At 32.6% G+C, this 16,196-nt stretch overlaps 1 protein-coding gene across 1 annotated transcript in view; it reads right to left on the bottom strand.

Annotated features, from left to right (window-relative positions):
• Window positions 1–675: 675 nt before the first annotated feature.
• Window positions 676–16,196, bottom strand: part of HELLS (helicase, lymphoid specific) — a 32,340-nt gene continuing 16,819 nt past the window's right edge. Inside the window, exons 11-22 of the mRNA XM_051981689.1 lie at window positions 15,139–15,335; window positions 11,558–11,654; window positions 10,714–10,875; window positions 8,943–9,088; window positions 8,724–8,862; window positions 7,786–7,869; window positions 7,584–7,703; window positions 5,554–5,670; window positions 4,779–4,938; window positions 3,619–3,715; window positions 3,457–3,533; window positions 676–1,263 (exon numbers count right to left, since the gene is read on the bottom strand). Of these exons, the coding sequence (XP_051837649.1) occupies window positions 1,169–1,263; window positions 3,457–3,533; window positions 3,619–3,715; window positions 4,779–4,938; window positions 5,554–5,670; window positions 7,584–7,703; window positions 7,786–7,869; window positions 8,724–8,862; window positions 8,943–9,088; window positions 10,714–10,875; window positions 11,558–11,654; window positions 15,139–15,335 (1,491 nt within the window). The 3' untranslated portion in view covers window positions 676–1,168. The remainder of the gene's footprint in view (window positions 1,264–3,456; window positions 3,534–3,618; window positions 3,716–4,778; window positions 4,939–5,553; window positions 5,671–7,583; window positions 7,704–7,785; window positions 7,870–8,723; window positions 8,863–8,942; window positions 9,089–10,713; window positions 10,876–11,557; window positions 11,655–15,138; window positions 15,336–16,196) is intronic.

The raw sequence follows: 16,196 nt of genomic DNA, 5'->3' as shown, positions 1-16,196 counted from the left end.
GCATTATTCTCCCAAAGCTTCATCCCTTCTATTAAATTCTATTCTCTACGACTAAAGGCATCTGCTTCTATTCTAAAATCTTACTGATAAGTCTATGCTATATGGAGAATTCAAAGAACCCTGAACAATGAATAGTAACTTATGAATAGTAACTGTCATATCAAAGTCAAATTGAGGGACTACTACATCATACATATCATTATGAATAATGGTCACATGAAAATTTTAAAATATAACATTATATTTGTATTTTTACTTATTTTGTTAAATATTTTACAATCATATTTCAATCTGGTTTGGATTGAACACGGGAGTGTTATGTACTACGTTTGAAATTTGCAAGTTTGATGTGTTGGTTTAGTCTTGCTAAACTGGTTTTTAATCCTTCCTTTTTCTTTTGTTACCTAGGCTTCTATCTAGGTAGAAGGGACATTTAGAAATTAAAGCTATATAAAAACAAAAAAATGTAAGTAAAAAAAGTTTCGAAGTAAAATTTAATTACAAAAAGAATACATTCTCAAGGCCTGTTCTCATTTTCCAAAAGTCAGTATCAAGTTTATTAATTATCTTCGCCAGAGAATTAGTGCACTTCAATAGATGAAAGCATAATAACCATTACAACAAATAATACTTCATATGACCTACTCCCTTACAGAGAAAAGAACTTGACTCCAGTCATCTTATAATAACATTTATTTGGCAAAACATGTTGTAGCAATGGACACTACAATTATACAATTTTTCTTACAAGACAAAATAAACCATAGTCCCAATCTCCCACTTCTTCCTGTCCTATCCCCCACTCCATAACTGAAGCAAAATTATCTATAAACTGTATTCTTGGGGAGAAAAAAGGGGGAATGCAGAAAGACATGCAAAAACTTCCACAGGAAGACTGTATAAATCTGGCAGTGTTTAAGTATACAATGGCCTTTATCAAGAACACTACTAGAACTCAAAAGTTACTGAAAACATGAACATGTTTTTTTCTTTTGTTCTTATTAAAGCTCAGAAAACTACCATCTATTAAATATGGGATTGCACCTGTTGCACATAACTGACAACTAAAAAAGTGGATTAATATTAACCGGACTTCAAAACCAACAGGTAAATTATGTGAATTTTATGAATAAGGACCTGTTTCAAGGCCATTTACTATATCCCAAATTCAGAACATACAATCAGCATCTGAATCTTCAGCATTTTCTAAAACCTTGAAAATTCCCACCTTCTCCTTAACTGGCACTGAAGCTTTCATTTGATCTACAAAAAAAAGAATAAAAAAAAAATTAGCACTAAAAAAAAAAGTTATTGTTTAAATCAGCAATATTCATGATATAATGTTTATGATTTTAAATGGATTTGTATTCTACTGAAAACTGATAATATTTTATAAAAAAACTTTCTAAGGTTTTCAAGTTGGGCATATTGCAAGAAGTCATGTGTATTCACAAAGTAAGGCAATACCTAGACTCACAAGATCATTCTCTTTCTTCTCCCTTCCCAGAATTAATCATCCTCCCCTAACCCTACCAAGCCTAAAATCAAATGAAAGACATTGATATCCAATACCACGAAAACCCAGAGCCAATCTATTTTGCCAAATGTCCTTTTTTTGCATCCTCTTTTTAAAAATATTCTTTTTCTATCTACTATCTCCCTATTGTCTAGGGAAAAATAGAAATTTGCTGTTCAAATTTTAACAAAAACTTCTGTATGACTAATATATAGACAATTGTACTTAGATGTTTGTGAGGTATATTTTTCAAATAGTCATTAAAACCAAGTACTAAAGAAAACTGAACTTAGAACCAGACTTTTGAATTGATGCATCATCATATTATATATATACACACATATATATACATACATATATATATATACACACACACACACATGCACAAATTCCATATTCTACAAGAAGTCATCCTCAAGTCCACATTAAGCTTGGTGCCTTCCCTCTGAAATAATTCCCAATTTATCTCCTCTATATTTTGTTTGTGCACATTTAACATACCCAACACATGACTATGATAGTAGAAAAAGATAATTAATGAGAATAGAAACTTTCATTATCTATGATGCCTTGTTATTTTTTACTTATTTGAAAATTTTAACTGCCAACAATTATTCCCTCTTTTGTTGGTATAATATTGGTACTTTGGGTCTTTACTATTTCATCAATTTACCAGTCATTTACCAGTTACCAATCCACCAAATCCAATATCCACCAAAGTCCTCTGCTATGATACTTCACAGTGATTTAGACGTAGCCCTGAGTTCTTAAAGTCAGCCAAGACTAAATTGCCAAGACTCTGAGTGCAAGACAGGTAATAAACTATTTCCTGATGATCAGTCTAAGTTTAGTACATAGGAAGGGCATTTAAAAAAAAAAAAAAAAAACCTATTATTCCTGTTCAGTAATTCCAATTAAGACAATGAAAGAAGGTAACTTTCCAAAATATTTACATTTTGATTAATTCTCTGATTAGAGAAACTGCCATTTCCCTTCTTGAGCATCTCTTCTCCCAATTAAACAGCAAACACTTGTGCATAAGTGACAAAGGAAATTTCCTCTAACATAGTCTTTATCATCACTAGGCAAATTTTTATGGTTATGCTCTTTGAAAGTAGAAATACACCACGCTTGGTATTTAGCAAATAGATGCTTCAAAAATAAATAAATAAATAAAGAAGAATGATCAGTATGAATAAGACAACAGGATATTAGAGTGCCACTTGATGTCTAAACTGCAACATTATTGCTATCCTAACAAATGGTTAGCAGAAGATGAAGCAGCACAGGACTGTTCTCTTTGGGAACATTACCTTGCTTTCACTTCCATTATTCCTAAATTAGAGTAAATCTGATAAAGCAGAAAGTATGCTGATGAGTAGCAAATAAGGTCAGAAGTAGAGAACTTATACTCAACACATAAGCTCATCATGTTTATAATTGAGGGACTGAATTAGACCCTACTTCTAACAGTACAAGACACTGCTAATCTATAAGGCATACAATGTATTCTTTTCAATGGCTATGCTGAAACCTGCTATAGATGCATGGAATTTTCTTTTAACACTTGGACTAATCACAGAGTATAAATTACAAGCCCAACTGTAATAATTTGCAGGATTGAAAAAAAATTACTCAGTGTGTACTGATCAAAAGTCAACTGCAAATAAAATAAGAAGTAACTTGTTTACAAGTCCTAGGTCAGTAGTTAACTAAACAGAACTTTTTGGATAATCATTAAATCTCAGTGGCCTCCTCAGTGAAAAGTCAAATGAGGGAGATGAGCTAGAGAGTCTCTACAGTTCCTTTTAAATAAAAAAAATTTATTAGTTTTTTAGGGGTATAGTAGAAGAAATAACAGCTATTATTTCCAAACTATCTTTTCCAGTTAAGAGAACCAGTAGTGCCAATGAAAATCCACTGAAACAAAAAAAACTTACTAATGAGGTCACTCCGATCCAACAGCAACTCCAAATCTTTATCACTGATAACTTTCTCTCTCGATCCTTTTACTTCCCTACAAAGAAATACATAGGGCATAATTTCATACAAAATAAAATAACTTTAAAGCTTTTAACTGAACAACAACAAAAAAATCTTGCCTTTCATAGTCTCTGGATTTCAATAATTCCATCAATTCTTGAGGATCCAAGAAAGTCTTAGATTGACTTAATCCAGATTTACCACCTTTGAAATGATCTAAAAACATTTAGAAGAAAATATTAAAAATATGTGGTTATTAAAACTTTTCCAAGTCAAATTAAAATACTGGAATAGAAATCAAGAAATATTAAGCATGCCTAAATTTACAGAATGTCCAAATACTTAAGAAATAAAAAAACTAAAAAGATCTAATTAAAGACATTTAATGTACCACTGCTCTCCCTCAAAAGGTCACAATATACTAATGTATATAAGTAAGCCTATTGTCTTACATTATATACTGGCCAAAATTTTTATTTTGTATCAATAATAATAAAGAAAACAATGGAACAAAAATGCCAATACGGTGTGCAAATACTTATCTGCTAATCTTTTATGAGCCCATATTATAGTAATTATAGATACTCTAATGCATAATATTAATTTTACATAATATGGGATTATAGGTAAAACTGAATTTCAGTGTAACTGAACTTTCAGTGAAAGGAATAATATAATAATTGTGGACAGCAACAGAGCCTTGCATACTTATAAGGAATTCTACTATGATTTCCTCATACTTTAGTACCACATGTACAACCGTCTGCTTTACCAGTACAACTAAAAATTTTCAATATACCTCAAACTATACATTCCAAAAATAAACCATTATTTGTTTCCCCAAACCCTACTTCTCATCCTCTAGACAAGAGCTGTCAAATATTTGGACTGCAACACTAAAATTAGATTAAAATACAAGGAGGAAATATTTAACACAATAAAAATGCAATAGAATATAATGTACTAAATATGTGTTTTCAAAATCAATATGTAGTGCACAGAGATATATGGTGAATTTAATAGCGTTATTACTCACAGAATTTGTAACATTTACCTACATGAAAAAATACTTACTTGTAAAGCTTGACATCCTCATAATTTAGAACCCCCTTCCTCTCCCCACCCCATTATTTCACTTCATGTCTTCCTACCTCAACTCTGCCCTCTAAATTTAGTTGAGAAAATAAGAATTTTTTTTAAAAAAGTTAAAACACAACATCATGGAGCAGTTGTATAAAATATTCACAGCACAAGAACTCGTTACAAAATTGTTAATTACTTTTGTGTATGATGAGTTTTTCTAGCCTTCTCTTAGCAGCAGCTCTTTCCACAATTTTCTGGTCAACAGTATTTGCTGTCACAAGACGATAGACAACAACAGGTTTTGTTTGACCGATTCTGTGACACCTATCTTGCGCCTGAAGATCAGACTGAGGATTCTTGAAACAAAAGATATTGCAACAGCATTAGCTTAAATTTGCAACAAAATCACGGTACAAAATCTTAGCAAAATCAAAAAGTAAAAGATATAATAAATTTTAGATAACAGTATTTGATTTTGAAGCTTTCCTTTCAGAGAAACTTTGAAAATTTCACTTTATATCCAAAATAAGAAACTAATTCACTCCAAGTTCTGTGAGTTAAAAAAAAAAAAAGTAGTCTCTATGAAATAATCTGTACTTCTAAAATGTCTATTTTATACAACAATTTAGGAAATGAACTGTTAAAAACAAAGTCCTCATCTCCCTTTATCCTTTATGAAGGTGGAAAACCTTGGGTATGGAATACTATGGATTACACCAGACTCATTTTTAACATGTTGGCTAGTTTTACTGAACTTTAAAAAAATTTTCTTACAAGGGATATTTCTCTGGGAAGGATTGGGAGAGGTATACACTGGGATATCAATTTGCAGATCTAAATTGGGAGATGTAGATGATGCAAAACTAAAGTTATCAACAAAAACGTATTTTCTCAAAAGGTCTGTACAAAATTCTTCCCAACAAGAATCAAGAACAGAAAAATCCAATCCCAGTACTTACTACCCAACTTACCCAATCACTATCATAAATGATAACTGTGTCTGCTGCAGTCAAATTAATACCTAGACCACCCGCTCGAGTACTAACTAAAAAGAGGAAAACTTCAGGATCTGTGTTGAACTTGTGCATCTAAAAGAAAAAGAGGAACTTAAGTAAATAAAAGGAAACCAAAAACTAAAACTGCTAAATGTAGCAGAATCTAAAATAACTTGGATAAGCCAACTAAATTGAAATACAGAGTACAATTTATTTTAGTACTTCAAAGACCCACAATATTTAGTATGGGTAGTCCCTTCACAATGGCAAATCATAATCTGTCTTTATCTTCATGAATTGCCTCAGCTGTAAAATTCATGCTCAATGAAGCCAACCTGGTAATGAATTTCTGACCCAAGGCCCTGACAATAATATAGTGACTTAATTTTGCATTCATTAATCTTCCAATTAATTACAGTCTCTGTTCTTTTGCATAGGGAATATATATGCCTTGGAGAAAAGCAGTAAAAGATGGTAGTATTCTACTTTTGGAGGTAATATCCACTGAAAGAAATCGAGAAGATTTCACATAAAACAAAATAAATTCCAAAGGGAGATGTTATCATTCAAAAGACCAAGACTAAAATATTTATTATGAAGACGAATGATACTTTCAGTGGGAAGAATGATACAATTTTTTTTATGTCTTTTACAATCCCCTAAACCCTATTATCACTGTTTAAGGAGGTATGAAACTGGACTCATTTTTCACTTTCTTTTTTTTTTATTCCCTTGGTCACCAAGTGCTATTAACTTTTCCTCTGAAATGTCCCTTCTCTTCAACAAACTATCAATCTAACTCAGAAGTGTGGAACACAGCTTACAAGACTTCAGAACCAGATTAAAATGTTTTGGGGAACTATATAATTAAAAATGCAACAAAACATAAATATGATTTTCTAAGTAAACATGCAGAGCACAGGTATGGTTTAATGGCCTCTATTTCTATTTCAGTTCAACACCATGGATATAACTTATCTCCTCATTCCTAAGCAGCTCCCTATAATCCTTCATGGGTTCAGATTACTCTCCCTTAACTCCATTTTCACACCATTCTCTCCCAATCTCCTTAGTGGCACATTGTTCTTCTAATAAAACAAGTTCTTTAACCTGGTGTCCTAATTATCTGATAACCCCGTACTTGTCTCAACCCTATTATGATTAACAGTGAATCCTCTGGGTCAGTCTGACCTATTCTTCAGCTGTTCCTAAAAGACATTATGGCCTGCTACAGACATTTTACTCAAGAGTGCATCCTCTGATTACAAGGTCATTTGTACTTCCCTATTTAACATCTATTCGTCCTTCAAAACCCAAGCCAAGAACTGTAGCCCTTTAGCACACATTACTATCTGATACATGCTATTTATACAGTTTTCTGTAAGTCTCCCCTGCAGATAAATCCTAAGATTATTCAATGTTTCATAAAAATTCTGTCAAGTAAATAACATTGCAGGGAGCCATTTATTCGATTTTAAAAAAAAAAGACAATATATAGAATACTACCTTTTGTTAAAACTAAATAAAAGATATTATCACCTAATTACACTGACTGGTACAATCTGAGGAAGAGCATTCCTATTTTATACTTTGTGTGCATCCTCAATACTATGGGTATACTGAGTACTTAAAATTCTCACTAAATACTTGAAATGAATTATTGCTTTGACTCAGCTAAATCTTCACTTTAAAAGACATGGAAAATGTCAAAGTAACTTAAGATTCTAGAGGAGTCATAGGAGAAAAATACTTCTATTTTAGAATGTTATATATCTAATTATTAAGATAGTATTCCTTTGATTGGAGGTAAAACCTTCTACTGGGCCTTTCTTCTTTTTTCCTCACATAACTCCTGTTACTTCTCCAAGCCACTGTTTTCTAATTTGGAGGGAAAAGGTAGAAGCCCAATTTAAGAATTCATGCATCTAAAAAATGAAATCAGGTACTAGTATAGTAGAGAGAACATTTTCATTTTCAAGAAGTGAATGATATAAATATGCCCTTACATTTTCTTCTCTTTCTACGTAAGACATGGATCCATCCAATCGACTAAAGCTGTAATTTCTAAGATAGCAGTAATCCATCAAAATGTCCAACATCATTGTCATTTGTGAAAAAAGCAGCACCTAGAAAGTATATATTACTGAGTGTTTGATTGCTGAGAAAAATAATTACTGAACAAAATTACTTTCCAATTAAATTTAATACCTTATGACCCCTGTTTTTGAGCTCTGGAAGCATCCGATCCAGAATTAAGAATTTTCCTGAACTTGTCACTAATTCTTCATTAATCTTAAAGGCAGGTTAAGAAAAGAACATTAGTAACAAAATAAGCATCATGTTAAATTTTTTTTTTCTTAAGAATCAAGAGCGTAACAAATCATCCTGAAAAAATCTACTTCTCCTACTCAATGTGTGAATCCTATATCAATATGTGTAACAGAGAACCAAGAAAACAATGCATACAATGATGGCAATATGAAGTTGCTTGGCCTTGAATAAGAATTCTACAAACATACATCCCAACCTTATCTGTAAAAATGGGAGACACCAAGCCTCACACTCTAGATAACTGATATATTGGTTAGTTTTGCATTTTTTATAAAGGAAAAGCTTACTGGTTAGGAAAGAGGGAGAGAAATATTAAGAAATAAAAATGATATGAAAGCAAAGAAAGAAACCCATTTTAAAAATGAAACCAAAGTAAGGAGCATTACCTGCACGGTTAATGCATGGGCTAGATTTAGGGTGGAAAGTAATCTAAGATTAGGTAGGGCTCAATCTTTCTAAGCCTATTTCCTAACTCACAGGATTTCAGTAAGAAAAAGAATGCATGTAAAGCATTTCATAAAATTCAAAATGCCACATAAATATACAAAGGGTGTTTTGGGTTTCTTACTGTTAAGTTTTTCTATCAATTGGCCAAGCTAGCAAATTTTTAGAAAGAATAAGCATCAAGTTCTGCCTCTGAAATATACTTGCTAGTTACTCATTAAGCATCTAAGCAATTAAGATTAAGACACAGATCTACATTAGTGGAAGTTCCCCGTATCAATGAAATCACACACAAAAAAATGTTAAAACAAGTAACATTAACCTTAAGAAATTAAGGTAAATCAAAATAGCAAATGCTATTAGTCACTTACCTGAAACTCTTGTGTGACAGGATCTAGAGGGTACTCAATGAGGTATGGGTGGTTACAACATTTGCGAAGAAGCATCATAATGTTTTGTAGCTTTAAGTTAACTTCTGATTCTATTGGAATACTCATTTCTACCACAGGTCTAGGAAAAATACAAAGCCATGAATACACAGGAAACATTAAAAGTACTCTTGGTATAAAGACACTTATTTAAATACACACCTTTGTGATTCCATCTCTGGTTGCATTTGACTAATCAATTTTTCTAACTCATCAGGTACATTATCATCCTCAAATGTACTATAATTAATCAATTTTCTGCTTCTGCGTTTTGGTCTTCCTGTGGGACTCAGTTCAATAGTTTCTTTCTATAAGATACCAAGAAATACTTGTATGAGAAATTATTTCTATTTACTTCCCCAAAAATATATTATTTTATATACTTCCCAAATCACAGGCCTCTGAAATGAACATTCTCTTCATTACATTTTTTTCTTTCAACATTAACATTTTATGAGTGCCTACTAACTAGATGGCACTAAATTATAAATGATTTATGAACAAATTTTAAAGGTTAAATGTTCTTAAATGAATATATTTGGTCTTGTTAAATGTGGTGATTACATACAAAAATAAATAACACTAAAAGGAGCAACAGAGAATGGAAACATTTTGTTCATAGTAATTACCTTATTTGTGCCACCCTATGAGGCAGGTGCTTTCAGTATCCCACTTTAAAGATAAGGAAACTGGGACTCTTTTTGATTTTTTTTTTTTTTTTGGCTATGGGATTAAAGATTTATACTATGGAACATGAAATTATCAGGACTCTTTACAGAAGTGTCTGTGCTGTCATTAACTAGCCATATAATTCGCGACACTTAACTAATCTCTTTAAATCCATTTGTGCAATTATAAAATGATGGATCATATTTACTCTAGATTACTAAAGATGGTGAGGATCAAGGTAGATAACATGTGAAAATATTATAGTAAGAAATATGTATTAATATATAAACTTCAAAATTTTGCATATTACTTCACCCAATAATTGCCTGCACAGTTTTGGGGTTTTTTTGGGGGGCAGGGGGAGAAATAGTGGAGAGTTTAAGAATACTTTGTATAATCACCAACAACTTGGAAACCTCTCTCTCTCTCTCTCTTTTTTTTTTTTTGTTGAGGCAATTAGGGTTAAGTGACTTGCCCAAGGTCACAGTCAGGACATGTCTGAGACATATTTAAACTCAGGACTTCTTGACTTCAGTGCTGGTGCTCTATCCACTGCACCATCTAGCTTCCCTTGGAAGCCTTCTCTTCAAGGAGATAAGTAAATACAACACACTCAAATTTGCTATAAGGAAGAGCAAGGAAAAAAATAAGGGAAAATAAGACAACTTCTATACCTATCCTCACTACATCCTCTCTACAAAAATAAAATTAATGGACATGGAATTCCTATCCTGATTCTCACATTTACTATCTAAAAGCTGAATAGGCAAGCCATTGAAATTCTCTGGGTTTGTTTGTTTGTTTGTTTAAAAAAAAAAGTATTGAGGTAGGCAGGAAGTTGTTAGTGGAAGACAGCTGGGTTAGATGTCCTCTAAGGTCCTTTTTACCTTTAACATGAAGAACTAAATCCCCACTATAGGTTCATGCACTTCAACTGATTCGTTTGCTTCAAACATGTCCCTATCTTGGCAGACATGCCATAACTATAGTGTCTCTATTTTAGATATCATATATCCTATTAGCAGCTAGGTGACATAATGGATAGAGTAACAAGCCTGGAGTCAGGAAGATCTCAATTCAAATCTGGCCTCAGGCACTTACTGACTATAAGACCCTGTTTGCCTCAGTTTCCTCATTTGTAAAATGAACTAGAGAAAGAAATGGCAAACTATTCTCTGCCAAGAAAAACCCAAATGGAGTCACGAAGAGGCAGACACGAATAAAACAACTCAACAACAAAAATAAATTCCACTTCAAAAAATACCTTACTGCTTCCAAACATTTTTGAAATTGTGCGGTTTACAATTGCGGTGTAGAAGGTTTCTTGTTTCTTTGAAAGAGGTGCATACACTACTACTTCTCGTTTAGGAGGAACCTCAAGTGCAACATCAGATTTTAGTCTCCTCAGTAAGAAAGGGGTTAGAATCTAGAAAAATAATAAAGGAAAATAAAATAAGATAAACCATCCCCTTGGACTAGAGAGCAGTCCTCATTTTTGTCCCCAAAATTCTATTCTCAGACCACTCCAGTTGAGATGAAGCTCTCAAGTACTAGAATGTAGTAACAATTAACTTTTATTTGGGAATTATGTATATAATACTGTTTCCCAAAGTTCACTTTTTTGCCCTGCATTTCTAAGTCTTTCTTTTTCTATACCTGGTTATCTTATTCTGTCTGAAAATTTTCAGCAGCTAGTCACTCACTACCGCCCAAATTAAAAACTCCTCTGCTTGGTATTGAAAATATTTCAAAAATTTAGCCAATCTTTTTTTCAAATTTCATGTCAATCTCCCCAAATGCCCAATCCCTCAGTATATTCTGCCAAAATGAACAATTCAATGAATATTCACCTCCTCCTCAATCCCTAAAACAGACATTGTATATTCACACCTTCATAAATTTTCCTAGGTTGCTCCCTCCTCTCAGAATGCCTTTCCCTCCCAGGTACGCTCATAGAACTTTAAAGCCCAATTTCAAAGGCCACTTACAAAATCCACTTCCTCACCTTGCCCTTATCAGATATCACAAATCATTGTTCTGTAATTCTATAATTCTATAACAGTTTTTTATACACACCCCCCCGCCCCCCAAAAAACAAACAAAAAAACCTGGTGAAGCATATGTAAAACATTCTGTTCCCTTTCTTTAGCAACGATGTCCTCAGCAATTTCTGTAAGACTATTTATGTCAAACCAGGATTCAAAACTAGAGGAAGAAGAATAAAATCCTAAGTTATTCAGTTCATTAAATAATTTACATGCTAAATTAAAAAATGTTTCTCTATATAACTTTTATATTAGTTAACTTTTTTGTTTTGTCATAAAATACATATAAAAGTTTTATGACAAGTTTAACTACCTAGTGATGGAATTTTTTGCAAAAAAGTTAACAAGGTAATCTACTAAAAAGCTTTCCAGGCTAAACACTAATGAAAAATGTCCTTAAAAATATAAAAATTTATAGAACTGTATTACTTCTCTAACAATATTACTAGATTATCCACATAGTTTGAGCACTCAGGTTTGTTTTTTTTAAATAGTCTTGTGTTATATCTATCATTAGTCAAGAAAAGTAGTATATTAATAAATCACATTATGTAGACAATTTCAACTTGTTTTCTGAAATTAATTAGGATGTACATATTTAAGGACATAATCCAAAATTATCCAAAGCTATATTTTCCTACCCTGGATTTATCCAAAATAAAATCATGTATGCTTCATAATGTATATGATACTCTATGGACAGCTTTATATCTATTCAACTAATATTTTATTTGTTAGTATTAACATTTACTAGTATTAATTTCCCTTAACTGAAATGCTCCTAATCTATATATACCCTACCATCCTGAATTCAAACAAACTTGCCTGGAACATTTTGTATTTGGGTTTTCATGGCATAAAGAACAGAACATAATTTTTTCATTGAAAGTGTTTCAGAGTAAAATGCTTATATTCTAATACTGATAGTGCCATTAATTAGCCATTTGATCAAAAATAAGCACTTAATTTCTTTAATGTTTGTTTTTTCTTCTCTCAAAAATAGATACTACTGCTTATTCTTTATCAGTCCTAAAGAAAAAAATAAGATCATGGATTTTAAAGTGTTTTGCAGTTAAAAATAGGAAAAACTTGAATTCTAATCCTGCCTCAAATACATAATTGGTGCTTGATCCTGGTTAAGTCATTTAACTTAAGTTTTGTAAGCTCTAAAATGAATGAAATAATAGCACCTATCTAATAGGATATAAGAATGAAATGAAAAAAAAAATATGCACATATATTAACAGTAATATAAATATTGTTGTTGTTACACTAACATAATTAATGATAAATATACTAATAACTATTCTTGTACTATTGGCTATAGATAACACTTAATGACCTAAAAGTGGCAAGCTAGCTGTGACCCAGTTTTTAGTGGTGGTTTTTTTAAACCTTCTTTTATAATGACAGTTTATACATTGCCAAACATCTGCTACATGACTTACCCTAGTATTTTCTGGAAGATCCCTTCCAGCTTTAAAGCCTATGATCCTCTAATAAGCTATGTAACCAATAATTCTCACCTTAAAACTTTCAAGGACTTCTAAATATGCCCCAAGATTCTAAAGAAAGATAATGCATGAGGTTCTTTCTTGGTACATTGGGTGACCACAAGAGGGAAATAAAACAAACATTTATGAAGCACCTTTTCTGTGACTGGCACTGTGCTTCACAAATACCACCTCGATTTATCCTCACAACAATGCTTTGAGGGAGGTGTTAAGAATATTAGGTCACATAGTGCCTGAGCTGAGGCTGGATCTGAAATCAGGTCTTTCTGACCTCACTTGACCTTATTTAATAAACAGGAATAATATACTAGTAACACATTTTTGTCCTCATCAAATCTTAGTAGATACCTAAGTTAACTTAAAGCCACCTTTTCTTAAGGTTAGGTTCACAAGACAGAATAGTCAACTATAGCAATCTAGTGTTTGACAAACCCAAAGACTCTAAATTTTGGGATAAGATTTCATTATTTGATAAAAACTGCTGGGATAACTGGAAATTAGTATGGCAGAAATTAGGCAAGGACCCACACTTAACACCACATACCAAGATAAGATCAAAATGGGTCCATGACCTAGGCATAAAGAACGAGATTATAAATAAATTAGAGGAACATAGGATAGTTTATCTCTCAGACTTGTGGAGGAGAAAGAAATTTGTGACCAAAGATGAACTAGAGACCATTACCAATCACAAAATAGAAAATTTTGATTATATCAAATTAAAAAGCCTTTGTACAAACAGAACGAATGCAAACAAGATTAGTAGGGAAGTAACTAACTGGGAAAACATCTTTACAATTAAAGGTTCTGATAAAGGCCTCATTTCCAAAATATATAGAGAACTGACTCAAATTTATAAAAAATCAAGCCATTCTCCAATTGATAAATGGTCAAAGGATATGAACAGACAATTTTCAGATGAAGAAATTGAAACTATTACCACTCACATGAAAGAGTGTTCCAAATCACTATTGATCAGAGAAATGCAAATTAAGACAACTCTGAGATATCACTACACTCCTGTCAGATTGGCTAAGATGACAGGAAAAAACAATGATGAATGTTGGAGGGGATGCGGGAAAACGGGGACATTGATGCATTGTTGGTGGAGTTGTGAACGAATACAGCCATTCTGGAGAGCGATCTGGAATTATGCCCAAAAAGTTATCAAACTGTGCATACCCTTTGATCCAACAGTGTTTCTATTGGGCTTATACCCCAAAGAGATACTAAAAAAGGGAAGGGGACCTGTATGTGCCAAAATGTTTGTGGCAGCCCTGTTTGTAGTGGCTAGAAACTGGAAAATGAATGGATGCCCATCAATTGGAGAATGGCTGGGTAAATTGTGGTATATGAATGTTATGGAATATTATTGCTCTGTAAGGAATGACCAGCAGGATGAATACAGAGAGGCTTGGAGAGACCTACATGGACTGATGCTAAGTGAGATGAGCAGAACCAGGAGATCATTATACACTTCGACAACGATATTGTATGAGGATGTATTCTGATGGAAGTGGATTTCTCGGACAAAGAGACTTAACTGAGTTTCATTGGAGAAATGATGGACAGAAACAGCTACACCCAAAGAAGGAATACTGGGAAATGAATGTGAACTATTTGCATTTTTGATTTTCTTCCCGAGTTATTTTTACCTTCTGAATCCAATTCTCCCTGTGCAACAAGAGAACTGTTTGGTTCTGCAAATATGTATTGTATCTAGGATATACTGCAACATGTTTAGCATATATAGGACTGCTTGCCATCCTGGGGGGGGGGAGGAGGGAGGGAGGGGGAAAAAACGAAACATAAGTGATTGCAAGGGATAATGTCGTGTAGAAATTATCCTGGCATGGATTCTGTCAATGCGAAGTTATTATTAAATAAAATAAAATTTATTATAAAAAAAAAAAAAAAAAAAAAAAAAAAAAAAAGCCACCTTTTCTTGTTTTCTTTAGAGTACTTTTGCGTTAATTTGCAGTATATAAAAACACAACATGTATAATAATAACAAGATGGAAAACTTTTAGTATTCAGTTACCCAGAAAGAAACAGATCAGAATCACCTTATTTTTATGTATTGATACATTTTTCTTCTAAACACAGAAAAAAGCAACGATTCCAGCCTACCTTTTCAAGTCATCAAAAACATCTGGCAACAAAAAATTTAGCAATGACCATAGCTCTGCTAAATTGTTCTGCAAGGGTGTACCAGTCAACAGAAGTTTGTTGTCAGCATTGAATCGCTTTAATTCCCTGATCAGACGACAATTCATGTTCTTAATTCTGTGTCCTTCATCTACTATTAAATATTTCCAGTAACAATGCTAGAAAAAAATAATGATTTCAAGAGTGTCACCTCACAATTTTGCATTATGTGAATAAAGCAAATGTTAAATATGACATTTCCAACCCATTGTGTTAGAAATTGGTGAATAAACACACACATTTTATACTAAGTAAGTAGTCAGGGATTTCCCAATACCAATTCAAATCTAGAAGCCAATGTGCAACTTATTTTCTTAAAGAGAAGATTAAAGCATTCAAGGTTTAAGTACTCATCCCAGAATCATGTGGCCAGAGGATATAAAGATTAGAACCCCACGAAGTTTTGCTAATCATTTCACCAGTGATTCAAGTTTTTCCTGTGTATCCCCCATTAGCAAAAAGAAACTTAGCAATGCACCCCAATGTACATGTAATTAATTAATTAATAAGCATGTATGAAGTGCTTACTATGTGCCAGGCACATGCTAAGCACTAGATCTAAACATACACAACATCACACACACACACACACACACACACACACACACACACACACACGAATGCTCTAATTATTATATACTCTACAAACACACGAAAAAACAAAAATGCTAAAAGAATGAGTTAAAAATTAAGTAGTATTACTTAATGTTTATCATGAAGCCAAATGATATAATTCAGACCTGCACTTGATGAAAATTTTTTGGAAGGTGAGTCAGAGTATTGGAAAGATCTGAAGAAAGGAGACCAAATAAGAGACTCCTGAAGAAATCTAGATGAAAGACTGATTTAGAAGTGGTTGTGAGCAGAGTAAAGGAAACAGATGTGAAATATAGATAGGTATAGAGGTAGAAGCAACAAGAAACAACAATGGAGAGAAGAAAAACAAGAAGTCAAGGATAATACCACAGAAAGAATGTGAT

This window comes from Antechinus flavipes, chromosome 2 (genome assembly GCF_016432865.1).
Source record: "Antechinus flavipes isolate AdamAnt ecotype Samford, QLD, Australia chromosome 2, AdamAnt_v2, whole genome shotgun sequence".
NCBI classification, from domain to species: domain Eukaryota; kingdom Metazoa; phylum Chordata; class Mammalia; order Dasyuromorphia; family Dasyuridae; genus Antechinus; species Antechinus flavipes.
Note: the sequence above shows the minus strand (reverse complement) of the source record. Positions and strands in the feature narration are given on the sequence as shown.